General features: G+C 39.1%; 2 protein-coding genes across 5 annotated transcripts in view; both read left to right on the forward strand.

Moving 5' to 3' along the window:
- Positions 1–27,520, forward strand: part of fras1 (Fraser extracellular matrix complex subunit 1) — a 257,602-nt gene that overhangs the window by 89,190 nt on the left and 140,892 nt on the right. For all 4 annotated transcript variants that reach the window (XM_046034200.1, XM_046034201.1, XM_046034202.1 and 1 more), the window contains 5 exons: positions 3,298–3,399; positions 5,422–5,613; positions 13,625–13,714; positions 15,259–15,406; positions 25,078–25,221. In XM_046034200.1, the coding sequence (XP_045890156.1) occupies positions 3,298–3,399; positions 5,422–5,613; positions 13,625–13,714; positions 15,259–15,406; positions 25,078–25,221 (676 nt within the window). The remainder of the gene's footprint in view (positions 1–3,297; positions 3,400–5,421; positions 5,614–13,624; positions 13,715–15,258; positions 15,407–25,077; positions 25,222–27,520) is intronic.
- Positions 9,332–11,409, forward strand: LOC123959880 (putative nuclease HARBI1). Its single transcript, XM_046034205.1, has 2 exons — positions 9,332–9,625; positions 10,243–11,409. The coding sequence occupies exon 2, from the start codon at positions 10,434–10,436 to the stop codon at positions 11,256–11,258; it is 825 nt and encodes a 274-aa protein (XP_045890161.1). The 5' UTR covers positions 9,332–9,625; positions 10,243–10,433; the 3' UTR covers positions 11,259–11,409.

Genomic DNA, 27,520 nt, shown 5'->3' on the forward strand with positions numbered 1-27,520 from the left:
GGGCAAAAAATGCTTAAACAGTCAGCTCATTACCTGACACCTAATTCTACTGTTTACTCATTCTGTGTTTATCTATGTTTGTGTGTGTGTGTGTGTGTGTCAGAGTCTTGCTCCTGGCAGGGGACTGTGTACAGAGACGGTGAAGAGTGGAAGCCCAGCCTCTGTTCCAGATGTGTCTGCAGCAACGGGGAAGTCCAGTGTTCAGTCGCAGAGTGTCAGCAAGTGGCCTGCAAACCGGTGAGTTTCTGGAAATATTTCACACACTTTTTCATTATGTTCACACTGGCAGTTACAATGGCTCTGCGTTTGTTCAAATTCAAAAAACCTGTTGGCATGAATGTTGATGGCATCTATATAGAAATGTTCTACAAATGTGGCCTTGTTTTCTGTTCCACTGCATCCCTTATGGACGACTTTATTTTTCAAAAATAGAGACCCACCTCTTGTTTTCATTCCAAATCACAGTGGTACTTTATATACGTTGTAGTTAAGTCGAGTACATTGTAATAAATCCTTGTTGGGCCAGCGTGGCTCCCACAGGAGTGTGACTGAAGGGAACGCCCCCACCCAAAAGAATGGCACATGCTCATCTTTCACTACCCTATGTGTTTAGCCTAATTAAGCAGACAGACATGATGCAATGGAAAACTGCTAGCTATAAAAGTACACAGCATATATCATCCAACACCTATTAAGCTGTCTCTTTTACATATACATTATTGTATCTTGATAGTCAAAAGAGCTAGCCATGTATCCATCCAAGAGTTAGCTGGGTTTGTTAATGGTGGACTTGTGCCCATAGTCCAAACTCTCCTATGAAGGCAGGACTTTTGATGCGCACCACAGAAGAAGAAATTGGATTTGTGCTCACTGTTTTTTATTATTGTAGGACATCTGTCTGTCTGTCTCTCTCACACACACACACGCACACACACACACACACACGCACACGCACGCACACACACGCACACGCACGCACACAACACACACACACACACAACACACACACATGGTCTGACTGTTTTTGTTTCTTCCTCCTTTAGCACGAGAACTTGGTGATCCAGCCAGGCCAGTGCTGTCCTCAGTGTGTGTCCAACCCCTGTCTGTCTGCTGGTAAACAGCACCAGGTGGGTCACCTGTGTGTTCATTTTTGATTTTTAAAAAGTGTGTGTATGTGCCATTATTTTTTTGGCAATAGTCTGTGTTACAAAGCCACTGGAAGACCCATTGTGTGTGTGTGTGTGTGTGTGTGTATTATATTCATAAAAAGTGTGTGTTTTCACACTTTTCATACATTCGTGTGTGTTGGAGGCGGCTGATGACAGCTTATAAATCTGTACTTACGTGACCTGGCACATTTTGTACTGTATTTTGTGTTTCTCTGCACAATCTATTACCATATTTTTTTACAATGACAGGGAGACTTGTGTGCGTGTGCTTGAATGCCTATGTGTGTATTTTGATACTGAGAAAGAAAGAAGTCCAAGCAGCTTCTATCTTCTCTTCTCTTCTCTTCTGGCCGTTTGTCATCTTGTCGTCACTTCTACCCTTCTACCCTTCTATCTTCTCTACTCTTCTTTTTTTTGTGTCCTCTCCTCTCCCCTCTTCTCTTCTGCTCTTGCTTTCCCCTGCTGTGTTTACATTGTACACACACACACACACACACACACACACACACACACACACACACACACACACACACATACACCTCCATCTCTTTCTCACTGCCAAGTTTCTCCTTTGATCATAGAGTGTCCCATCCTGTCTAATGTGTGTTTGTGTCTTCTAACACACTTACATGCCTATGCACACACACACACACACACACACGTTTGCATCATGGCTTCAGATACTTGTTTTTGCCTTCAGGGTGTCAGGGACATCTCAATTTGTAATTTATTAAAGAGAATGAATTATGTCGCTTATCTTCTGGTCTCAAATACACAACCAAGTCCTTTTAAAAGTACACACATAATACTGTGTGTGTGAGTGTGTGTAAGTTGTTCTATGTTGTAAATGGGCATGAAAACATGTCAATTCAACTGCATTGTTTCTTACTGACAGATAAACTTGACATTCTATTTGATGTAATTTTTGATAGTAAGGGTTTTTGCACTTTGTCAATGTAATGTTAAATAATGTATTGAATTCATAATCCCACATTAGTCAAACACTTGCCTGTTATCTCTGTAATAATTGTCTTCTTTCTTGGGAAATAATGAACTAATTTACATCCTCCAGACTTAAATTGTTAATAGAGAGACCTAGTTTGAAAAGGCAAAAATGAAAATAATCACTTGGATTCAAAGTTCAGTTTTGTATAATAAGTGGTGGTTTTAGGACCTGAGGGTTTATAGCAAGGGTTTTGAAAACAATGTGTGTGTGTGTGCGTGTGTGTGTGTGTGTGTGCGTGTGCGTGTGTGTGTGAGACAGCTGTGAGAAACCACTAATTGTAAACTGTGGCTCTTGTTAGAGTTGAAAACACTCATAAACAATATAAAAATAGGTGTACCTACTGGTATGTGTTTGCAAAGTAAACCAAAATTAAACAGTATAATGTCAGATTAAATCCTAACTTCCTTCCTCTTTAGGAAAACGGCATGATTATTTATTGACTGAAGCCTGGAGGATGCAATTATTTCATTATTTCACAAGAAAGAAGACATTTTTCACTGATATAACAACTACAGGAAGTTGACCCCAAATTGAGAAAGAATATATATTGAAGGCCTGAAACACATCAGGCATGGAGCTGCTGTGGGACAACTTCACTTCACTTTAGTGTCCTGATGAGAGTATGCATAGATGAATATTTTCTCTGCCAGAGAGACAGAGGTTTATAAAGAAGTTAGGCTGTTTTTGAATACCATCACCAACCAGTAAGCACTGATTTGACAATTTGCAGATCAAAAGATGTCTAGCCATCTGGTTAAAACTGGGATAGATTAGTTTGAAAAGTGAGAAGGAGTTCAGAGGTCTAGACTACATATATTGGTTATTTCATGAGTATGAGTATAGTACTGTTGTTTTAAACATTCTGAGAATTATGTTGACATCTGATAGCTGCTCCTGACTACACAGTGTGTGTGAGCCTGTGTGTTTGTATGCCATTCACACCATCTAGGCACCCAATTCCTACTCTGCATCCCCACACAGAAAAGAAGACACTCATTGGATTCAAATGAGCTTTGAGTCTCCTACAAATAGCCTGTGATTCACTGTGTAGAAGACTGTGTAAGAGTGTGTGTGTAGATTTCAGATGGTCTAAGTGTTGTGTGTCTGTGTGTTTCTTGGCAGCATGGCGAGCAGTGGCAGAAGAACGCCTGCACCACATGTGTGTGTGACCGGGGCCAGTCTAAATGCCACACACACACCTGTTGGCCTGTCACCTGTGACAAGGTGGGTAGTCTTACACATGTGCATGCGCACTCATTGACATTCAGTTTTATTCACAATGTGAGTGAGTGTTGAAACTCTAATGGATTCAGAGACGATTAACTATTCATGACCACACAGAAGTGTCGCTCTTTGTCTGACAGATACACACACTCACACAAACACAAAGGCACACACACGGGCTGCTGACATTTCATTGTTAATTGCATGCAAATTTCAGCTTGCAGCTTTCATTCTGTGCTGGAACACTTGTTAGTGAAGTCAGAGGACAAAAAAACACAACACGACATTAAAGGGCCACGCACAGACAAGTACATAACAATGCTAATGCAAGTGACAAGTTAAATAAAAGATAAAACAAAACAGCATTAGGTAGACAAAGGAATTGAAATTATAGTGCAGTTAAAGTGCAGTAATACATAGAGGATTAAATGATTTTAAATTGGCAAAAGTTGTTATATACTATAACATTTAAAATCATCAGTAATATCAGCAGATAAGCTAAATGCAGCTTCACAGCTGGTTCTGACTGGAGGCGACCAGCTGATTAAAGATCTAAGGCCCAACAGAGTTTATATTCCATAAGCATATCAAAAATGAATTTTAGCTTTAAGCCACTAAGTAATTTATAAACTAGCTGTAGCACTTTAAAATATATTCTATACCAAACTGGAAGCCTTTAAGAATAGGAGTAATGTGCTCTTGATTCTTGTTAGAACTACACTGATGACCCTGATGAAGGCCACAAGCCGAAACGTGTTGATCTGACAATAAAATTGTTCTTCGTACTACAAGTGTTATCGCTGGAGTTTTTACCTGTTCAGGTTTTTTTCCTTCCCAAAGCACCTTGGAAGTAGGTAAGGTTATTCTCGAGTCTAGTAGGATTCACTCTAGTAGTTTATGATATTTTCATAGGATTTGTTAAAAATAAAAAAAGATTGACACTCTTATCCTTTAAACTACATGTAGAGGTAAGACTATACAAACATTTCCTATTTATCTACTCTATATATTTCAGTTCATTTAAGATCTGTTGACCAACAAGAGGAAATAGTTTTTGCAGGGAGGCATAAAAACAATTAAAACTCAATAAAACAAGGAAGCTCATTATGTCAAGTGATACAATAATGTTATCAATGTAATTTCCAATGTTTGGAAATCTACAGTATGTGATCAGAGGGGAAAATGTGAAAATCCTTAAATATCGCTAAGTTAAGTTTTTAATTCTGAATTTAGTTTGTATTTTAAAAAGCAGCCAGTGTACACTGTTACTGTAAAATACTGAACACACACACTAATTAAAAGTATAGAATTCAGATCTTATATTCTCTTATTAAACCTATAAAGTGGAAACACTTCTTGGGGGAAGCACTTATCAGGCTTCCTGCTGTGAAGCCAGTGGAAACCTTTCTGAGGCACGTTGCTCTGTCACTCAAAGTATCCTTTTTATATTTAATTTTAAGTAAAAATATATGTATCTCAGCATGGCTGAGGACGTTTTAACAGCCCATTGCTTCTACTGATGATAGCAGAAAAAGAAGGGAATCCAGCACAGCAAAGAGAGGATCCAAGTGGACTGAAAACCACCACTTTGAAATAAGCAGATACAAGGAGAAAGAAGCTGAGCTAGTAACTACCTGCTTGATTATCTTGAATATCAAATATAGAGGTTTTCTAGAATGAAATGAACTCTCTTCTTGAAATACAGAGGATCTCAAATTCTCAGCTGTGGAAGAAATCTACAGTGTCAGTAAATCTACACCTCTAATCTTGTCATAAGAAATATCTGGTCCAAACTGCTTGGTGCGTTTTCCCGCAATAATGCAACACACACGCTCTCCGTCATCCTCTTTATCTATCTCTGCTGAAACACACACAAACAAAACCCAGCATTTTTATAAGCTCCTTGGATTTTCTTTGTCTTGTCTTGCAGCTCCGTCTGCATTCCTTCATTCCTATCATCTGACTGTACATGAAAACCAAAATGAGACCCGAACCTAAACTCGCTGTACTGCTTCCTTGCAGGGTCAGACCAAAGTGAAGCGTGCTGGTCAGTGCTGTGATGAGTGTGCTGTTGCCAAGGGAAGCTGCCTGTACGAGGGCGCCGTGCGTTACAATGGAGACATGTGGAACGGTACAGGCTGTGAGTTCTGTACCTGCAACCGGGGCCAGGTCCTTTGCCAGAGGGCGGAGTGTGGTCGTGTTGAATGCCTGCAGGTAAGCTTGATACCATCATTATAAACAAAGATGAGTAAATCTGGCCTCATCTTTGACTGTCTCAACTGTCAGGTTTGTTATCACAAACATTTCTTTGGTGAATAACTGGAAGAGACTAATAGTTTTGATTAAACTTTATTTAGCCGAGCCAGAGAGCTAAAAAGTTTAACCTGGCTAAACATTTGCTACAATACAGTTTAAAAATGCCTATCAAATATGGGCAAGCACACATTCCTGGTAGAATACCTTGTAACATGATATTTATGCGGATAAATTAAATTATTTCTGGCGTGACAAATTGCCAATGTTGTATAGTCTTGTGTTACAGTATTTAAAATTTGTGTCTGATAAGCGTTCAAACGAATGTATATAGATGTGTGTATATATATATATATATATATATATATATTCCTCGACTGTACTTGTTGCAACATAACACCATGAACAAAGACCCTTGCAATTTGTTTTGGCCTAGTAAAAAAGTCAAGAGGTAAGATATTATTGTAAAGCCTAACAGAAAATTTTAAAATTCTGTCCAAACATGTAAAGTTATCTCCGTTAGCTAATTAACCTAACTGACCAAATTTAAACTAGTCATACTAGCCCTTAATACTTAAATAAGCATGCTAGGCTGAATTATGAATACAATAATGGTAAATTTATGAATAGCTAAAACTTTATTATCTTTGTATATTTGGATATTTTGAGCTGTCATTTCTGTTGGCTGGTTTGCTAACCTGCTAACTGTGCTATAAAAGACTTTGGTTCAAATTGAACTACCCAGTGATAATTTACTCACTACAGTGAAACACCATTTCTGAATATAGAACAGCATTCTTTTAGCAGTGTTGTATTCTGTCATATAATTTTTTTAAACAACATAGCAAGGGGCGGTTAAGTGTTTTGGACGGGACAAGTTTGGTACAAAACAAGGTCAAAATCCACAGCACCAAGTGACACAAAGACTTATTACCCATGTTGGAATAGATAATGTGTGTAACCTACATGAGGTCATACTTGCCATACTTACTGGCTTCTTCATAACGGCTCCTCTAAGGGTGATTTTGATGATCATTTGAGCTACCTTTCTCTTCAGGCTCCACCTGGTCTAACCTTTTCTACCCTAGTTATCTTGCCCCCCCAAAACAAGACTGCACCCAGAAATCCCATTTCTTGGCCTTCAGATGGGCCACTAAAAAGTTAATGGAAGATGTCACAGTTACTTTGTTCACAGTTTCCTACAGTCAGTGTAATTTGCTGCAGTGAAATTGACAAGTTCACAAGGTCTGATGTAACTATCTTCACTGGTCTTTAGGGGTAAATCTAAATTAGGTAGAATGGGAGAAAGGGTAACATTTGAGGTTACAATATTGGATGCCTCCATCACATATTTCTCTCAGATAAGATGAAGTAAATTGAAGGTTAAAACTGATCTATGTGAAAGCTGCACACAGTGGCAAAATTTTTTATAGAAATAATACTGTAGAAAACAGAGGTTAAATAAACTTGCCTTACAGTTTCAACAATAGAACCTGTAGCCACAGACTATCCCAACGTCACATGAAATGAACATAACAGAAACATCAGTGGTATAGCCTTCATTTGAAGACATGCTTATCAGGCTTGGGCCAGTTAGGAATGTAGGATGTTGGATGTGGGAGTTTTTTGGGACAAAACAAACCTTTTAGCCTTTATTGGCTGGTGTTCCCATAGTTACTTTTATCCCATGAAATTACCCACTTTGGGCTTGGTACCACGTTGACTCAACAACTCTTCCAATGTTTTCCTTTGTCAAGCACATTTAATAATATTACTTTATTATTCTCTGCCACGATCAAAGAAGCCCTCATTAATCACGTCGTATGGTGATAATTACAGTTGGTAAGTGTCATTAGCTGTAAGTAGCACAATTGGCATTTGTCCAGCTCTGAATTGAGCAAGGTCACTCTGCTAAGAAGATCAGAGCCATGCAGTTTTCATTCAGCGTGTGAGTGTGCAGAACAAATAAAAGGAGGTTATGGGTTTAATGACATGTGTGGGTCAGTAGGCAGAGAAAGGCAATGGGGTACAATTAAAATTAGTGGTGGTGGGAGTGGGGCTGGGGGCTTGAAAATGTACTGTAATGGTACTGTTTTTAGCATCAGAAAATTGCATTAGTGGTATATTGCCATTGTAATGTGTAGAGCTTAGAACCCCAATTTGGATATTTTTTAATGTTTTAATTCTTATTGAAGGACTACAAGGTCTATGAGCTGAGCAGATTATTATATAAGCATCATGCATAATGTAGCTGTGTCACGATCATTACAATCAATAACGATGGTTTTGGCTTTATATGTGTGCATATATACAGTATAGATGTGTGTGTTACACCTAGGACTGCGCTCAGCCACCAACAACATATACAGTATATAATATATACATTGGCAATTTGTCCTCTCTCTCTTGCCAATGTATATATTATATACTGTATATGTCATTGGTGGCTGAGCGCAGTATTAGGTGTAGACCCAAATGCAGACAATGTGTGATGAAGGTGCAGTTTAAAATATTTATTACAGTTTTTCTCAATTGCTTAAACACTATAACCAGGCTTTTCAATAAAATTTCAAAACCATAACTCCATTTTCAAAAAGCACACCCATTTCCCTAAACTCTAGACACAAATCCCTTAATTTCCAATTGCCTACACCACGTGGTCATTGAGAAAGCACTGACATTCAATATTGGTCACAGCTACCAAGGTAAAACACAAACAGTCAAAATTGATAACACACCAATCAGAAGCTTCAATAGACAGATAAAAGGGCCAGAATCAGTTCATTTAGTTTTGGAACAATGGATCCAGAGAAGGAGGAGAAGAAGGACAATGAGGAGGAGGAAAAAGAGCAGTATGGAGAGGAGTAAGAGGTGAAGAAAGAGGAACAGTTGGAGTTGGATAGGAGTAAGATGAGGAGTAGGAGGAGGAGGAGTAGGTAGAGGAGGAGGGAAACAGAGGAGGAGATTGAGAACTTGAATCTCTGGCCTGTCCAAGACCAAACGCTGTGGCAGAATAATTTGTTGTTGGGTGTGTTGTACTGTACAGCACACAAAGGAATAAAACGTGTGTATTTCTTATGTTGTGTTCATCATGTGAAAAGGTATTTGAGGGGATGACCCACAAGCAACATTACTAAAAACCAGTTTTTGTAGTATTGTTTTGAATTTCTCTCACCAGTGTAAGACTGTGTTGTAGTGTGTGTGTGTTTTTGAGGGCTTGTGTGTTATGTCTGAGGGCAAAGTTTGGTTTTTCAGCAAGATTGAATGGTTTTGAGTGAAGAGCTTGATTTTGACCTGAAAATAGGACATTTGGGGAATTGGGTGAGAAGTTGTGGATTTGTGTTTAGAGTTTCGAGAAAAAGAGGCATAATTTCAAGAAATGTGTTTAAGCAATCGAGAAAAACTGTAACTCAAAAACCAAACTGAAACAAGCTTACTTGGGAGTACAAGGTAAAGTCCAAAACTGAGGAAAATCCAACAAGCAAAAATAATCCAGAGCACAGGCAGAGTAATCCAAAGACAACGGTAGGACGGAACACTCAGTATCAGACAAGAACGTCACACAAACTGAACAGAACAAGCAAACATTTAAACACTAATTAATGAGCAGGGCGGGACCAAGACCAGGTGGAGGACATGAGGTAATTAGACACAGAGTGCTTTTCTGAAACTAAACCCTCGCCACTTCCACTCCGTCACGGATTGAACTCTGGTGGGAGTCACCCTCACAGCCAAATCGAGTTCCCTTAATTAACGCGGAGGGTATAAAACTGCAGCCACTTTCGGATGAACTTCCCTCTCACTAGCGGAATTAGGATTTGATGCAACAGTACGTCAGTATGATTTCCAAACAGCATCTGGCAGGAGCAGCAACAGCGGCTGTAATCCACCAATGTTGGAAAATGAAAAACTGCGGTCCATGTGACGACAAATACGTTTGAGGCGCCTTTTGGCGTTGATACGGCAGCAAAAGGTAGGCTAGTGTCTTTTTGTCTTCATCTTTCAAACGGTTATTAAGTAGGCTGTATGACTTTTGTGTTTTTAAGTCATATTAATTATCAGAGGCACCTGTCAGTCTTGCGAGCCGAGTTCTCTGTTGTGGCATTTCAGGCCACTGTCAGTTATAAGTACTTGGAAGCTATTAGTTATCTTTTAGTGACCTTTGACAAATATATTCCATAGCATATTATGTTGGCTGACTCAAGAGGTTCCATTGGAAATGCACTAGTCTACACCACTTGTCATGGGTGACAATTACAGGTTGCTTGGAGTAATTTCTCTATTGTGTAAAATATTTTTCACCATGATGGCTAAGATCACGATAATATTGTTGAAGGATGTGAGAGCAGCAAATTTTAGAGGATTATGCATATCACATTGACTTAATAAGAATGAAAGAGCTTTATTGCCAAGAAGTATTTTACAGATACGAGGAATTTTCTCTGGTGATTAGGTGCTAAACAGACACACAGTACACATACAGTTGACATAAATAGATTTAAAAATACATAAATGTGTATATATAAATAAGTGTCCAAATGCACAATTTGTCAATAAAATAACATTGTGTGCCCCCCCCCCCCCCCATAGGAAACCAGGTGTCGGTACATTTGAATGTAGCCATCCCAATTATGGCATTCTATGGAAACCTATGTGCCTGAGGAGGGATTTTCGGGTCATCAGAATAACTATGCGGAACCTTATGCACCTAATAGCCTTTCCACAAGATCACGGTTGGAGCTAGGAGATGGAGGTGCTTGTGTTCATGTACAGCTTGGCCCATGGACTGTCCCTGTCTGCGGTGGCATCGGCATTTGGGATCCCCAAAAGCACACGACATGATCCGCAGGGTGACCAATAGAATAAAGGCCAAGCTGTCAGTTTTAATCTCCTTACCATCAGCACAAGAAATTCCTGCCATCACACAGGGATTCTGCAGTCTTGCTGAGAGTCCTGCACTTGACCATGTCGCTGGAGCCATAGATGGATGCCACATCAGAATTCAAGCCCCAGGGAACCAACACCAAACTGACAACATAAACTATAAGTTGTTCCCCTCCATACAGATGCAGGCCATCTGTGATGCTAGGGCCAGATTCTTGGATGTCTTTGTGGGCTTTCCAGGCTCCGTCCACGATGCCAGGGTTCTTTTGCCAGGCCCTGTACCAGCTGGTTATTACCTATTAGGAGATGGAGCATACACGTGCCTGGAGAGCCTCATAGGCATTCTGACACCATACAAACAACCACTGCGAGGCCGTGTCCAGGAGAGATTTAACACCCATCATGCCAGGGCTCATTCTGTTGAACGAGCTTTTGGCATGATGAAGTCACGTCGGCGAGCCACTCTGTCCAAAGCCTTGGAGGTGAGTCCCACCTTCGCCCCAGACCTAATCACCTGCTGTGCATTCCTGCATAATTTGTGCATCAGCATGGATTATGAGCTGGAAGAACTGGATGAGGTGCCCAATGCTGCAGACCCACAGATTTCTCCCCCTGTTGGAGGACGAGAAAGGCCTGGAAATCACATAAGGGACACAATTGCTGCTCGTCTCTCTGCCCCAATCAGGGTGTCACAACATTTAAACGAGCATGACTATTTGTAATGTTTGCACACATTATTTTTGGTCATTGAGGATGTTATCTTATTTGTTCTATTATGTGAAACATCTTTAGATATACATGTTAGTTGTGAGCATTTCTCATTTCAAATAAAAATAAAGTCTTTACCACAAATTAAAACAAGCTGGCGCCATACACCTGTTTGTGGCATTCATTCAGAAGTACATCATTTCACCAAGGGGTCTCTCTAATTGTTGCACTGTGAAGTCACAATATCCTGCCCCGTCTATATGTAGGGGCCTTGAAACAAAAGTGAAATCACTACTTATGTAATGCTTGCCAAACCCTTTACAATCATTGCTTAACTTTTTAAACCATACCAGTAGATAATCCTCCAGATTAGTCTTCTAAAAAGGAGCAATTTCTCAAACAGCATTGTAACCAAATTGACTGCCATTCAAATGTCAGACCAACACTTGTTGCATGCAGAGAGCCTCATGTGCATTCAGAGAATTAATCTATATTCAGCATATTTGTGCACAACGAATGCTTCACCTCTGACACCATCATGTTTTTAACCATCTTTACAACAAGTAATGTAATGCAGGTCTTAAATTTTCAAATGACCAAAAAAAATCATGCCTTCAAAACTCTATTATAAAACATGTAACATAACAAGCACACAAAAAACAGATCAGCTGGGGCTGGAAGAGGGGCCTGGTAGTAAAGTGGGGTCGGACATGCATGAGGCAATGAGGACTGGTGGGTTAACAGATGGCTTGCTCTCCATTTCCTCATGCATGTCCAGGTAGAAAGCCCACATAGCTGGGGTTTCCTCACCCTGGTCAGTCCCTGACCCTGCGGGAGGCCTTCTTAGTTCCTAGTAGAAATGTTTGTTAGACATGTCACTGCAGTATTTAAGATGGATAATATTGTGTTCATATTGGTATCACAGTTTCACCTTGTATTTTTCTTTAGGTTCTCCCACTTCTTTGCTGTCTGCATTGCAGACACCTGGTCCACAAGCTGGAGGTCTTTGACAATGAACCTGAATAGCAGAATATTAGAATGATGAGAAATTATTTTACTATTCTGAAGAAACATCTTTGCCAGTGGTCAGTGAAGTGACAGGTTACATTCATGTTCTGTTTTTTTTTTTCTTATTAGCTCCTAAGACATGTAAACACAGGCTGTACCATATTAGGATAAATCCAGGTAGACAAACGCAATTTCAAGTTATTGAGAGTTAAAGTTTAATCACTCCCTGCTATCATACTTGTATCAAACAAGCAACAGTTTTTTATTGAACACAATATAACCTTCAGGCTACATTGTTAACCTGTGTATGGTGATTAACCTGTGTATGGAAATGTTAGTTTACTTTTGGGATTAAAACATCCTACATGTTTTCAGGCATAGTCACACGGAAACTCACATTTGAAAGAAGGTTCCTCCATCATGCATCCGGCATTGGAGGGTTTTATAACCCACTCCCACTCCGCCCTCATTGGTTTCGGATGGCACTCAATGTGGTGGGCCCTCCGCATGAACGCGCAAACAGAGTGGAAGTATGTATGGGGAGGGAGTAGCAAGCAGTTTCGGAAAGGCCCAGACGCACAGGCAGGCAGAGTGATCACAGGGGGACCAGACAGGAACTAATAATACAAATAAACTACAACCAAACAGGGAAACAGACAGAGACCAGGATGAAAAGAAGACAAGGTCAAAATAATACAAACAGAAGACATGAACTTAAGACACCAAACTAAAATGCAAATGAACAAAAGAATAAACAATATAATTTCTACAAATTCCACAATCAAGTTGCTACATCAAGTTGCGTTTAGTCTTTAAATACTATAAACAGTATTTTATCTTTTCATGTTAAACCCTGACTGCTCTTTCTGTACTCTTCTTCAATTCCCTTTAAAACAGTGGGTTTTAATTGCTTAATGCTGTTTCTAAAATTACATTAAAAAAGTTTTAGTATTACCAGTTCAACTAAAAGTCATTCCTTGCCACATTAATACTGAAGATTTAGTTTAGTTTTTTTTAACTGACCATAAATTGAACACAATTGGGCTTACTAAGATGACTAAAAGAACTGCAGATAACTCAAGGAGAAAAACAAAGTCAAGTGTGATGGACAGAGGTAGAAAACCAGCATAAATTAGACTTCTTTTGCTGTTTCATGCTTTATATAAACCAAAAATATTCCTCACTTCCTGATTACAAAAATTATAACTTTTGGAGTAACGACTGGTGTACTTTGTCAACCTCTCTTGTGCTGTATGTTATGTCTTCGGTGATTTTCCCTGTAGTTTTTATTTTTAAACCTCACTACAAGTGATATGTAACTTCATGATTGCCAGAGAATAAAATTTAAATTTATATTTTTCTATTCTTTTAGGGATCAGAGCTCATTCAGCTGCCGGGGAAGTGCTGCCCAGAGTGTTCCTCTCTGAAACCCTCCTGTTTGTACGAGGAGAAATCCTACAAGGTACTTCTATAATGGAGCTCGATTTTACTTTGAGTGTGTTTGCACATAAACATGAGAGGAAAACTGCAAAATCAGGCAAGAAACCCAAACTGTGTGGGAGACACAAAGACACCACAGGGCTTCTGTAAACTCTCTATTCTCAGAAGGAGAAAGAAAGCAAGTGGCATAAAGTCTCACTGCAGAGGAGGCTGCTAAACAAACAACCAAATACATCAATATTACTTTGGATATAAATATATAAATACAAACTGTAAACACTGAGAATTAAATTTGCAGTGAGGCAGAGTAAATGTGTGTTTTAGGACATAGCTATCAGATTACTTTAGGCTGTCTAGCCTGTAACAAGAATCTTTGTCTTATTATTCTGGCATCAGCTTCATTATTCATAGACTAGTCCTGGAAACCCAGAATGCAAAGGCTTTAATTTTTTACATTATCAGCCAGAGGGGAATGCTCATGAAATGCTGTAGGACACAGCCAAGGCCGAGGCTCGGAGCTAGTGTAGAGAGAGCTATCATCCTTTTCAAATTGATTTTTCTTTGTCTCCCTGAGGAATTCTTCTCACCAGTAGTAAACAAAGATAGATACTGCATACTTACCACACACCTACATACAGTTTTCACTTGTTTATTTCAAAAATTGATTGTCCCAAATGGGAAAAACATAATAAAATATTTTTTAACAGAAATGATCAAATTTGAATTTTTACATTTTTTTTTAAAAAAGTAAATACGAGTGAGAATTTACAAGAAACATGCTAATGGTAATAATTTAGTATTAATATGGATAGATGAATGGGTTGGAGATGTACTTTCTACTTTCTATAACAGGTCAGTGAGATTCTATATATTGTCTGGCAACATGGTAGCTAATGAGGGAACAGTGGTTGTTCCTGTAAACTGACTTTATGGTCTTCAAGTGTTACACAACCGTACAGGTTACCGGTTGCACCTGTTGTGATAACAGATGCTGAAGGCTGCAGATTTCTGTTCTCAGTTGCTCAGGGCTGCAGGTTTTGTGCTCCTTAGATAACATCCTTGGATACAAGTGGTTTGTGAATGGATTTCCTGCTGTAAAATCAAGCTCGAGACGCTTGTCAGTGTTTGCCAATCAGAAAAGTTTTCTGATCTTAAGTGCCTGTCCTTGTCTGTGAGCTTTGACCTGCCAGATAGTTTGGAAAAAACAATTAACTTACTACAAGGTAAATCAGTTTTTTTGTGACTGAGGTTCCTGCTGTGTGACTGACTATCTGTCCTCAGTGGGCCTCCGTCACTTCACTTATTCTGCTTTGAAAATGTATATAAAAGTCAGGACTGTCAGGCTTTTTTATTGACACAAGCAGCTTATTAGCATTCAGTTTAGTGTCTGGTCTGTGTGGCATCCTTCTTAATTGTGATTCAGCTTCCTCAAAGTTAAAATCCTTTGCTGTTGGGTGTTTACCCCAGTCACACTTTGCGCATTACTACAACTTTAGCTTCACTAGATTCATTAGATCCAATAAACTAATTTCCCTGTCTCTCCTCTGCCTCACTTATTTTTTTTAGGACCTGGCTAGGTGGACTGATAGCAGTTGCCGGGAGTGTGAATGCCGTGATGCCCAGGTGACTTGTTATCTGCGCTCCTGCCCCACCTGCCCGCCGGGCACCCTGGTCATAACCCATGAGGGCCAATGCTGCCCTGAGTGTCGCCAAGGTACGTTGCTGCAAAAGATGCCGTGTGCTACTGTGGTGTGTGTGTGTGTGTGTGTGTGTGTGTCAGGACATGTGCTTTGTGTCTGGTCACTTCTGTCTCTCTGACTGCACACACATCATGAAGGATTCACTGTGGGTGTCTGTAGGTGAGGTTGGCAGGTAGAGGTCTCTGCTTCATTTTACATACACCAGTTTTTATAGTTCAGTTCTTTTTGTCATTCATGTAAACTGCATGGATAAAAAATTCTCTGAAAGCTGAAGGTGTTTGGCTTTAAGACGTAGCCATCTTGTAGCCTCGCTGACAGTTAAATATGATATTCAGTGCATTCCAAGTTAGTTACTTTTTAATTGTGTGCATATTCTTTCCTACATTTACCTCAAAGCCTTTTGACAGTCCACTGAACATGTAGTGTTTAAAGGAATAGGAATAATAACTACAGAAAAAGTACATCAAGTGAATCGCATTGCTTTTTGTGTCTGCATTGCATTTTGGTGTATTTTCTGTGGATGTATAAACTGACTTCCTTTTCTTTAATTGATTTCTCCCTGCATGCAATATTGTCCATCGGGATTCATTAAAAAAGAAATACACACCACCACACATGTTGAAAAGAGTAAGAAATGCTTCACAAACAGCAGCGTTTTGTTTCAGTCAGGGTATTTTGCACAGTGTTGTCCCTTTAAAACTTGGCTGGTCATTTGAATCTGCTGAATGATGGGAAAATTAGGGAGCTGCAAGTAAATCAGAAACATACATCCTCCTCCTTAAACAGCTACTGTTACAATGTTTTCCTCAATGAGGCACTTCACTTCAACATTTTTCTGTGTTGAAGAAGATTCGACTGTACTGCCCAGGTATGAATGGCTGTAGCCTTTTTTTGATGTCTCTTGCTTTCGACTTTTATTGTGAAGCACTTTGCAACATTTGCTACTGGCATATAAATAAACTTTATTTACGTGCTAAAAATACTGCATATGTAAATGAGATACTGGTTGGATAATTAAAAAAGAGAGTGTGAGAGAGGCTCATAAACAGAGAGAGAGAGAGAGTTTATAGAAATGCAGGGCAGTCAGAGGACAAAATCCAGATTGTCCTTGGGATGTGGGCAGTGCTGGCCAAGCTGCTCTGTATGTTTCAGCATGCCATCGCCTGAGGAGACTAGAACAGTCACACAGAGTCAATATAAAGTATCTGCAGTCAACCATGCTTTTATCTTTTTTTATATGGTACTGTTAATTTAACATGCTTTTTGTCTCCGTAATGCCCTTTGTCATATTTACATTCAGTTCTACACATTAATGTCAACATCAAAATTCAAACTCTGTTTAAAAAGCAGGAAGTGGTGGTGTGCTTTGCATTTCTGGGTATATTTTGTAGTTTGATGCGTATTTTTCAAACAAAGAAAGCATCATTTCAAGTTGAGATATTTCCTGTGCCGTTTTAAAAGAGTGGTACAATAGTTAGAAAAATGTGAAAACTTTCTGAACACAGTGCTGCTCCTCGCCTCCCTGGGGCCTTAAAGTTATGTGGAATAAAAAATGACTCTCCCTTTGTTGGCCAATTTTTCATGGCAGAATATACCTATTTAACAATTAATGAGGACAAAAAAAGCATTTACAATGATACGGTGTAACTTGAATAGTGACCTCAGGTGCAAATAAAAATTCCAACCAGGAATTTTTTGTTATGATCTTTCCCTTCAACCTGTTTCAACATGAAATACAGCAAGTCAAAAAAGGAAATTACTCAAAGATATTAAATTATGGCTTTAAGGTAATTTCCGTCTGTAAGCCACACAGTCACATTACATTACTTGTGTTCCAGCTCCCCATTTAAAAGAAAGGCTAATCCATCTGTCTTATTGACTGAAAATGAATATACAGACTGCCAGCAATTATAACTAAACAAATGTATGTTCATTTCTCATATAGACAAATACCACAACAGGCAATTAAACAGTGGGAAAACATTATCAAGATTTATGAACTCTTATAATTAAGTTTGGCTGTTTGAATGAATAATTACAGTTAAGCAAGGGATTTTTTTCATTGCTCCATACAAATGGAATGTTTGAGAAGACAATAGTTTCATGAGATTGGATTGGATGAAGTTGTTTTCTTCACATTTAGCTTGTGTGTGTTCTGTGTCCCTGGACAGTCCTCTTGCTCTCTTGGTTTCTCCAAAGTAGCATATAAAATGTCTAAAACCTAAAAAATACCGTATATTTTCAGGCTAATACACAATCTAATTAGTCCAAGTAAACAACAGGGGAAACATAAAATGTAATATCCAGAAGTAGCCAGTTGTTTTTTGCATCTGGTGGCCTAGTGTGCTCAGCAGAAAAACTGATTTCTTCTAAAAATTATGTTTAATTCAATAGATTAACAAAACTTACATTGGTTATTAAAAATGCTAATTAGTATCTGTGTCCCAGGCCAATAAAGCCCCTTCGAATTGAATTGAATTGATATGCACCAGCTTGTACAGTCGCTTTGTTATTCTATTCTCTTAGTTTCCAGCAGCATCATTAATGCAGGTGTTTTGTAATGGTGATGGTAGTTTAATGGCAGTGTTGAGTTCCAAAGCAACATTTCATGTAGTGCAGCTTAAAGTAAGAGCGTGGAGGTGTGGATGGTTAGCTTTTTATCTCCTGTAATGCTAGAAGTCAACATTCCTAATATTTAACCATGATAACAATGTTTCCCTCTCCGTAACCAAGTGGTTTTAGGCATCATGCATAGGTAAATGAGGAAATCAAGTTTTAGCATTTGTGAAGGCAAATGTTTTGCAAAAGACCTCCAGGACAAAAACAGTTTGGTTTCATGTGGTGACCTAAAAAAGTGCTGCATCATTTGTTACGTCACAGTCCATGGCAATATTATCAATATTTTAGCATTAGATACTGTCTTCATCAGTGGAAAGGTGAAAGCTAACCTACTAAAATATACTAAAATATATATTGAAATACATTCACACAAGCACTGTATTTATGTACAATTTAGTGGTACTTGCACTTAACCTTTATACTGACTATGATCCCAATAGACTCCCATGTTAAAATGCCCAACTTTACAGCAGAAAGGAACATATTACAGCCTGGTACAAAAACGGTTTTGGTCTCTATAGCTAGTAATAGTGAATTTTTATACTGTACCTTCATCTTTTATAATCTTAACTTTACCCTAGAGGCCTGTGGAAAAAAGCCGTGCCTGAAGTATTAGCTGATGGGCTCCTAATTAACAGTACTGAGTGAAGATGAAGCATGAAATGGAAAACCCTTCACTTAGACTTATTTGTCTCAAAATATTCATTTGTGAGAACTGCAAGGTAAAACACCTTGGGTGCTTTTCAATTAATCTTTTTATTTTCCATCTTTCCGTCGGCAAGTTTAAGAATCTTTTCCCAAACTCTTTGCAGAATAATTCATGCCATCCATTACACCTCTCAGTTCACCATCTGACTTTTATTTCACTCTGTATTTTTTCTCACAGTTTGCCTCTCCTCTTTCTTTATCAGCCTGCAATCCTCTCTTAATGTCTCCTTATATACTACACACTGTACAGTGCGCATGTAGAAATTAGTGTTGGAGAGAAATTAGTGTTGGAATAGAAACTCTCTCTATACGTTCTGTACATCCTGTACATGTGTTAGTGTTAATAAGTGTGTGTTATAGAGGAGTTAAAGTGTGATTCTATATTACGGTTTTTTGTTGCTAAAACACTAAACCCCATTCTCTGAACCAAATACTCAATGGCCTAAATCCATTTGTCGAATCGCTTGCTCTTTTGGCAAACCCTTAAACAAGTTCAGGAAGTTTTTTGCAAATCTCATCCAGTCTTTTTGCAAAACTCTAAATATATTCTCACTCACTAAAACACATTTTGCACTGTGATGCACTTGTGTTGCAAAATGGTAAATACATGCGGCAAAAGTAAATCACAGCTACAACACAGCTGTCATCTTTTACACACAGCAAATCATAATTGTGCACACTTGTTTCTAAGGATGTGATCAAATCAATATGTGGTCAAGTCCCTGGCCAGCGTGGTGGCACCCTTTGACCAAGCTCTACCGTCATTCAACCTTGGGGCCATATAACACTGAATATTTTCTTACTTTTCTGGGTGGTCTTTGGAATTTTGTGTTTGAGCGTGAGCAGCAAGATCTTCAGCTGGCAGTGAATCCTATCTACGGGACAATGTCAGCTTTCACTGTGGTGTCCCGCTAAGGAAGTGGTACAACGTCAAACAGTAACCAGTGATTCATATATGTGTACCTTCAACCATACATTCCTTTACTCAGTCCAGTAGAAGAAATTTTCTCTGCCTGGTGGTGGAAGATCTATGACTGAAGTTCATTTACAGTTTTTCTCCACTGCTTAAACATTATAACCAGGCTTTTTAACTAACATTTCAAAACCATAACTCCATTTTTCAAAAAGTACACCCATTTCCCTAAACTCTAGACACAAATCCCTTCATTTCTCATTGCCTACACCACGTGGTCATTGAGAAAGAACTGATGTTCAATATTGTTCACTCAAGTCAGCACAGGTTGAGCTCAATTAGCACACCGCTACCCAGGTGGAAACACAAAGAGTCATAATTGATAACACACCAGTCAGAAGCTTCAGTAGATAGATAAAAGGGCCGGAGTCAGTTCATTTAGTTTTGGAACAATGGATCTGAAGGAAGAGGTAGAGGACACCAGAGAGGAGGAAGAGGAAGGAGGAGGAGGAGGAGGAGGAAAAGCAGTATGGAGAGGAGTAAGAGGTGAAGGAAGAGGAACAGTAGGCGTAGGAGGTGGAGGAAGACTAGGAAGAGGCGGAGCAGGAGTAGGGCGGAGGAGGAGGTGGAGAACAAGAATCTCTGGCCTTTTGCCAGAAGAGTCAGGGGTTTTGTGAATGTAGTTTAAAGATTAGGTTTTGTCTTTAAAGTTTCAAGAAATGTCTCTTAGCAATTGTGAAAAACTGTAAGTGGTACTGGAACGATGTGTCCCTGAGTGAATAATTTGAATATATTTGTGTGATTTCTGTAATTGGACTCACATTATGACCCATTATCACCTCGCAACTTGTGTGTATTAATGTATGTGTTTGTGCAGTAATGGTTTTAACCCCCCTGCAATGCACCATAATGCATATGCATGCCTGAACATAGTGATTTAAACATGATTTACCCACTTTACTTTGCATTTACATATTTATATGAGAAACAGACACGTTTTTACTCGTTAACCGTGCATTAGTCTGTCTCCCTGGCTGTGAATTGGATTTCCCAACTGTGTTTATATTGCGGCTAAAAATAGAAAAAGGAAGAAAAAAAGATTCTCTCTTTCCCTCTTTCTTTTCCAGCTTGATCCATAAATCTTCCTTTAAGCCTATTAATCATGGCTGTCTATAGGCCCAGGGGTCAGCAGCCTCTCCTCTCATTGGGCAGTTTACACCCGAGGGCAACCAGGAGTCGTGCTGCGTTCAGGTCTCATGGGAAAGCTTGTAGATTGTTGCCATCTTACACATACAGTTCCCATCTGCCAGGGGTTGACCCAAATTTTTATTATTATTTTGTACCAAGATATGTATAAATATACCAGTAGATCAGGGCATCTATCAAGTGTCTTGGAGTAAGTAATTATTCCTAATTGGTTAAAATATTCTTAGAGTGATGCATGTTTGGGCCTATTTTTAGGATAAAGATTAAGAAGTGTTTGATCTACTTTCTTAACCAAGGAAATGACTCCAGAGGTGTGCTAATCTGTTGGAAGTTGCAAGGAGATGGTGTTAGTCAGTGACATTATGTCGAAGAAAAAAATGTTCTGTGAACTCTTGATGAAACCGGATTTTTGTGAGCACGAAAAACAGAGTGCTAGCGACCCCCAAATATTTGCTGAATTTAACAAAAAGTCTATTTGATTAGAATAGCAAAGTATCCTCCCACCATTATGTCATCAATTTTAATAAACAAAGTTTAGATGAATTATATGGATTTGATCCTATTTGGTGCTGTATTGTCTTATGTAAAGAGCCTCATGATTGAAAATTTGGCAGCAGACAGACATGGGTGAATTACTGAATGGTGCAGTGCCTTTTTAGTGGGAATCAGAGTGTAAAATTGCATTGAATCACCAGCCAAATGCTGTTAAATGTTAGCTGGTGTTGGTAAGTTGGCTTATTCTATAAGCAAATGTGGCAAGTAGCCAGTCTCAGATGGAGGTGAAGCTTGTGCTAACAGTCAAACTTGAGGGTGACTTTTTTCTCTTTTCTTTTCTAATGACACTGGGTGTCATCCCTGCCAAATGTTGACACGTCTGCAGTTTCACGCTGTGAGAAGTTTCTCATCAGGCGTTTGTAATCAGGTGGAGCTGTGCAGTTAATACGCCTGGATCCATACCTCTGGATCAGTTGTTTCCATACAGCTTTGTGGTTAATCACAGCTGCAGTTTTTAATTTTGTGCTTCAGGGATTCTGACTCGCTACGCTTGTGAGGAAATTAAAGTACAGTGTGCGAGCGTCATAGCAGCCTTCTGTAAACAACGCTTTGAATCAAAGCGTGTGATTGAGGAACCTGGGCTGTAATGTGGCTTTATCCTCAAAAGGGAAAATCCAGTTCTGGTTCCGTCACAGCTGTCAAAGGATACAAGAAATGATTTTGTAACTAGTCAGGTGGAGTTTTGTATTTAAATACACTCATTTGTTTCCACCGTTAAACGTTCAGGAAGGAATGTTCAGGAATGAACGTTAAACAGTGTGAAAGAGCTTAGGATAGATGCAGGATGAGTGTGTGAAGGAAGACTTCCACAGCGGATCCCAGAATATATGCAAGAGATTGGTACATTACCGCTAGCTGAAGCATTGGCCACAGCTGAAGAGAGAGATAAACACTTGACTGATATTCGTATTAACCAATAAGCCCGTCAGTGGGCCAGAACACACAGTGCTAAGTATCTCAGTCTCCCTCTTTTCTCACTCGACTTCCTCCTTCTTACACTGTATGCACACAGTTTTTCTCTACCATCCTTTCTGTCGGATAAAAGACAACGGGATGGTGGGATGAAAAGTAAGGTAAAAAAAAGTGAGAATAAGTAGCAGATGGAAGGAATATGGATGGGAGGGAGAAAATGAAGCTGTAGAGGGGAAAGGAGACAAAGAGAGGTAGTTGAGTGAGGAAAAAAGAGAGATGTAGATGCTGAGAACAATATGTTCTGGCTTGCTGACAGTCTTATTTGCCATTAAGGTTAAAGTCTCACCTCTATCTTTCTCATGTTTTCTTCAACTCCTCCTTTATGCCACTTTCCCCCTTTTTTAGTGCCTCTAGTCTTCCCCTATTTTTCCATCCTATTTTCCTTCTTCTCTTCCCTCTGCCCTGTTCTGCAGTCGTCACATTAATCAGATCCCTCAGTCACTTTTTTACAAGCGGTAAGCACTTTATTTACTCAACACATTCACATAATGAAAGCAGCAATCACAGTGCAATCAAGTGCAAGCAGCCCCGCATATTGTTTGACAAGAGGCTGCATGCGTTCGCTTGTTCTGCAATCCAGATACGACAGCGTTATTGCTGTCATCCTCGATTCGGTAATTTCAGATGCTGACAGGGTTTTCGAGTTGTGGGAGTTTCTGAAGTGACAATTCAATTTTTTGAGACATGTATTTCAGATTTTCAAAAGCCAGGTCATTTTCAAAAGAGCCTAGAGGATATCACAGACTTTGACAAATGGGTCTCTGGGTCTCTGCAGGATTGTAATGTTTCTGCTTCTTCTTCTTCTTCTTCTTCTTCTTCTTCTTCTTCTTCTTCTTTCATACATTAATTGTATTTAAGGGTGCATTTCAGATGTTTCGTTCCATAGTAAACTAGAGAAAAACAGACTGTTTACGCCTTCAGAACTCTCCTAAGTTAAAAAATGAAAAAAGAACTTTAACAAACCCCGAGGGAATAAAGTTTTTAGGTCACAAGTGCTCGGACTTAGATATGGAAAAGTTCTATTTCAATGTAGTTCAAAGGAATTGTAATTTTTTAAATTCATGTTTACTTGTTTCATTTGAATCAGCATGTAGACCTATGGATTTTCTACATGAATTACACAGATGATACTTTAAGTTAGAGAAAAGGTTGGCAGCTTTGAAATTGTTACTGTTGATTTGTTTCTGTAGGATTTTTAATAATTTTTTGTTGAGCTGTTACATCTGAAATACATCTGATGGTAACCTTTGCAAAGTTTTAGTTTCCACTGCAGTTACATAGTTTGCTTTATGTAAAGTGTTGTAATGTAATTGCAAAATAGTAGTTATTATGTGTATTTTAGCAGCAACTGTGAGTTTTTGTAGACAACCAAATGATTATCTTGTTACATTGTCAGGAGACTTTTTACAAAGAAAAAAAATGCGACTGATTCTTGTTTTAAGTGCCTTTTGGCAAATAGCAAAGCCCAAGTCGGGCATCAACTGGCATTGACTTTAATTTAAGAAAGCCTGGCTGCAGACCTCTGAATCGTTGCCCACATCTCAGATTTTGTCCACAATTTACTTAAGTCACACGTTGTCCTCATTAATATTGCTATTTTCAGGACGTCTTCCTGTGCCAGAGGGGCAACATGTGTTGCAAAAATGGCAACAAGCATGGTTGAGATTGAACAGCTGTCTATTTTGTTGTAAGTACACTTTTAAGTGCAGTTGGTGGACAAACTAAAGAAACAGACTTGTTCTCATAAGTTGTTGGTAAAATATTGGACCAACTGGAAAAAAGTGTGGGCAGAGAAAGAACTTAAGAGTGTGGGACTTTTACATGTAAATGAACATTACATCCAAGACCTTGCCAACTGAATGCTTTTTGCTAATTACGCTGATCACCGCCAGATAAATCTCTCTGTATTCGCAGTTTTAAAATCTGGTGTCTGTGGCGACGGTCCCGTGCTGGCGAACCAGTAGTGATGTGTTTTATGCCAACACGCAATGACTGCCAGAGCTGAAGGGGGGAGCGACCATAGCGACAGCTGCAACTCAGTATGGCAGAGCCTTTACGTCACGAGCACGTGTCGACAGTGTTGTGTAATTACTCTCACTGTCAGAAGGGGGAGACAAAAGTTCCACACTGCAGGTTTAAACACTTCATCACAACATGCACCAGTGGAGCTATTGGCCGACAGGAGAAGCAGAAGATTTACCCCAAAACACCCAGTAGGGCACATTGAACATACTAAAACTTCTCTACCACCACTAACGCAGTCTGACTGTAGAACCAAATGTACTGGATGGAATTTGTGAAATTTGGAATTTTTTTTACTATGTGTTTCTGTGTGCCATTTTACACAGTTAAATCTGTCTGCCTTCGCTAACTGAGTGTGCAGTGCAGAGCCAAATCTGTTTAGAGTTTGCATAAAATTAAATCTCAAAATGTGTGTGTCGCTGAGTGAGCGCAAGAGAGTGACTTCTAGTCTTCGAGTGGTCTTGCATCCAGCAACACCAGACGTATAGAATAAAATCAGCATGAAATTGAATGTTAGAATGTGTGTGTGTGTGTGTGTGTGTGTGTGTGTTTGTGTGTGTGTGTATCTTTCTGTTTGTAGTCATGCATATATATAACCTTTTTTCCATCCATCATCCACATATTTACTGTAGACACAGACATATTATACTGAATTCTCTAAATTAAATCAATCTAATGTGTATTTTCCAGTCCTGTGCCATGCAGACTGCCTGTCATGTTCGGGGACTCCTGACCAATGTGAGAGCTGCAGGGACCCAAAGGCCTTCCTCCATCTTGGCCGCTGTCTGTCCGTCTGTCCAGCTGGCTACTATGCTGAAGGACGATTATGTGCAGGTAAGACAGTCTTTTGAATATATATGATATTAAAATAGCTGCTCAAAATTGACCCTTTTTCTTGCGGTTATCTGCAGTTTTACACTACAGATTTTTCTCTGCCTGGTTGTTGGTAAAATATTGGACCAACTCGAAAAAAAGTTTGGAAATTATGTCAGTTAGAGGCTCTGAATTTCAGAATTAATTTCAGCCCTAACCCATAACACAGAAGTCAGTACACATACTGCTGGAATCAGTGCAACTTACTCTTTCCAGCGATGGTGATGTCCATGGAGGATAAACAGAAGGCAGATATAAGACAAAAGATCAGCGTCGTGACCCACTGGAACCTCTACAGAGGCTGCTTTTGGTCTGCACACCACAGTTTGGCAATCAGGTTTAGTACCTCTCACCTACAGTAAATACCATAGTTAGCTGACCATTACCTGAACTTTCTGATGGCTGCAAAGAAAGAAAAGTGAGCATTTTTATGGAGTCAAGAGTTTCAACCATTTTCTGAATTTGAGCTGCATCTATTCCTTCAGCGTATCAATTATTGAACATCATAAAGAAGAGCTAAATTTAAGCTAACCTTTAAGCATCAGCCGCTGAAAACAGACAAAACCTTTGGCTGCACATTTGAGAAGAAACATTTGGAAGTCAAAGCAGCAACTCAGCAAGCATGCATTAAAATTTAGCACTGCAGCAGTGTCTCCATCTAGATTGATTGTCTGTGTGAAGGTGTGTGTGTCTGTATCTGTGTTGTGTATGTTTTTCTCCTCAACCATTTTTCTGTATTCGTGTTTGTTCCTTTTTCTCTGTCACGTTTGCCCGACTCCAGCCACACCACCTTGACCGGGAACTGACCCGCGACAGCAGTAATCTTCTTAGCATTTTACTGCATTGAATTCGTACCATCCCATTGACCTATTCTCCTGAGCCAGACATTTACTGCGCACAGCTATTCATGAAGTTGTAAACACCAAATGCCCAGTTGCTGTAAAGCTATCAGGCAGAGATAAAGGTATTAACTTTGAAGCCTATAGCTGCTAATGCTAGCGGCTGAATCTTTAATATCGTTTCCACACTTGGCTTAGGCTCTGAATGTGTGGACTGTGTATAGATGCAGCCGTGTTATAATAGCTTTATTCAACCAGGAAAGTGCCTCACTAAAGATAAAGATCAGCAGGGTTTTCAGGCCAAGATAAAAGCAGCACAATAGATCACAAAAGTTACCAAACATATAACACAAACCAGATCAAATCTGAACATAATCAAAAATCTGCAATACCTATTTGATGAAAAAATAAAACCAATAAAATAACAACACCCAATATACCATTACAAAGAATATGAAACAGATACATGAGTAATACTACAAAACAAATACCTCAAATATATAAAAACTGATTACATTTGGATCATACTTTCTAAACCAAATGGTTGTTTGACTTCTGTTGCATATTACTTGCAAAAATTAATGATGTGCTACATGGTGCAGTGCTGTTTCCCAAATGAGTAACCAAAACTAACTTTTAATAATTTTACAAGTTGCTCTACATAAGGTAAACAACACAACTGAATGATTTTAATTGCTCCTGTTTTTTATTCACAGCATCACAACAGTAACACAGTTGAACACTACAGGTCCTGAGTAGCAGCTACACCAATCATAAGAGTTTAGCAGTCGAAACTTTTTAAAGACGTTAAAACGGAGTCCTTAATGATGTGCAGCAAACGATGTTCGTCTACTTAAAACTGCATTGCGTTAATGGCATTTTTGTACATTTAATGCCAATAAGCTAATGAACTTTTAATTAGTTAGTTGTCAGTCAAATAGTGACAAAACGTATATAGACTGATCAATAGGGTAGAGTACAGGCTGTAATTGGCAACGACTCAAAACTTGTGTTTGCAGCTCACTCATTTCATTAATTTTACACTTTATTGAAAGATGAAAAACCTGACATAATTGTTCTTTTTAGTATTTTTAAAAATTATTTCTGAATACCCACTTTCAGATTTGTGCATTTAATTGGACTTTTGCTTCACACGGATGATGTATTTGTTTTGTCATTTAGCTACCACTCAGCAGTGCAGTTGGGTGTTAGTGTGATCAGTGTTTGACTGATATTTAAAGAAACCAAAAAGACCACCAGTAGTCCAGACCATGCTCGTTCTCACAATCCCGCACAGCCTAACAGTTTTTTACTCACTGCATGTGGGTGACATGGGTTGGGGGAAAATAAAGCTGCAAGCCTGAACTCACATTGTAGATCGTCTCTACCCCCACTTTTCCTTCTCCTCCCTATCCCCTCAG

The sequence above is a fragment of the Micropterus dolomieu genome, linkage group LG21 (assembly GCF_021292245.1).
Source record: "Micropterus dolomieu isolate WLL.071019.BEF.003 ecotype Adirondacks linkage group LG21, ASM2129224v1, whole genome shotgun sequence".
NCBI lineage: Eukaryota > Metazoa > Chordata > Actinopteri > Centrarchiformes > Centrarchidae > Micropterus > Micropterus dolomieu.

What these genes read in the sequence shown, in the direction of transcription:
- LOC123959880 (XM_046034205.1), top strand. Translation starts at nt 10,434, where the DNA reads ATGGACTGTCCCTGTCTGCGGTGGCATCGGCATTTGGGATCCCCAAAA.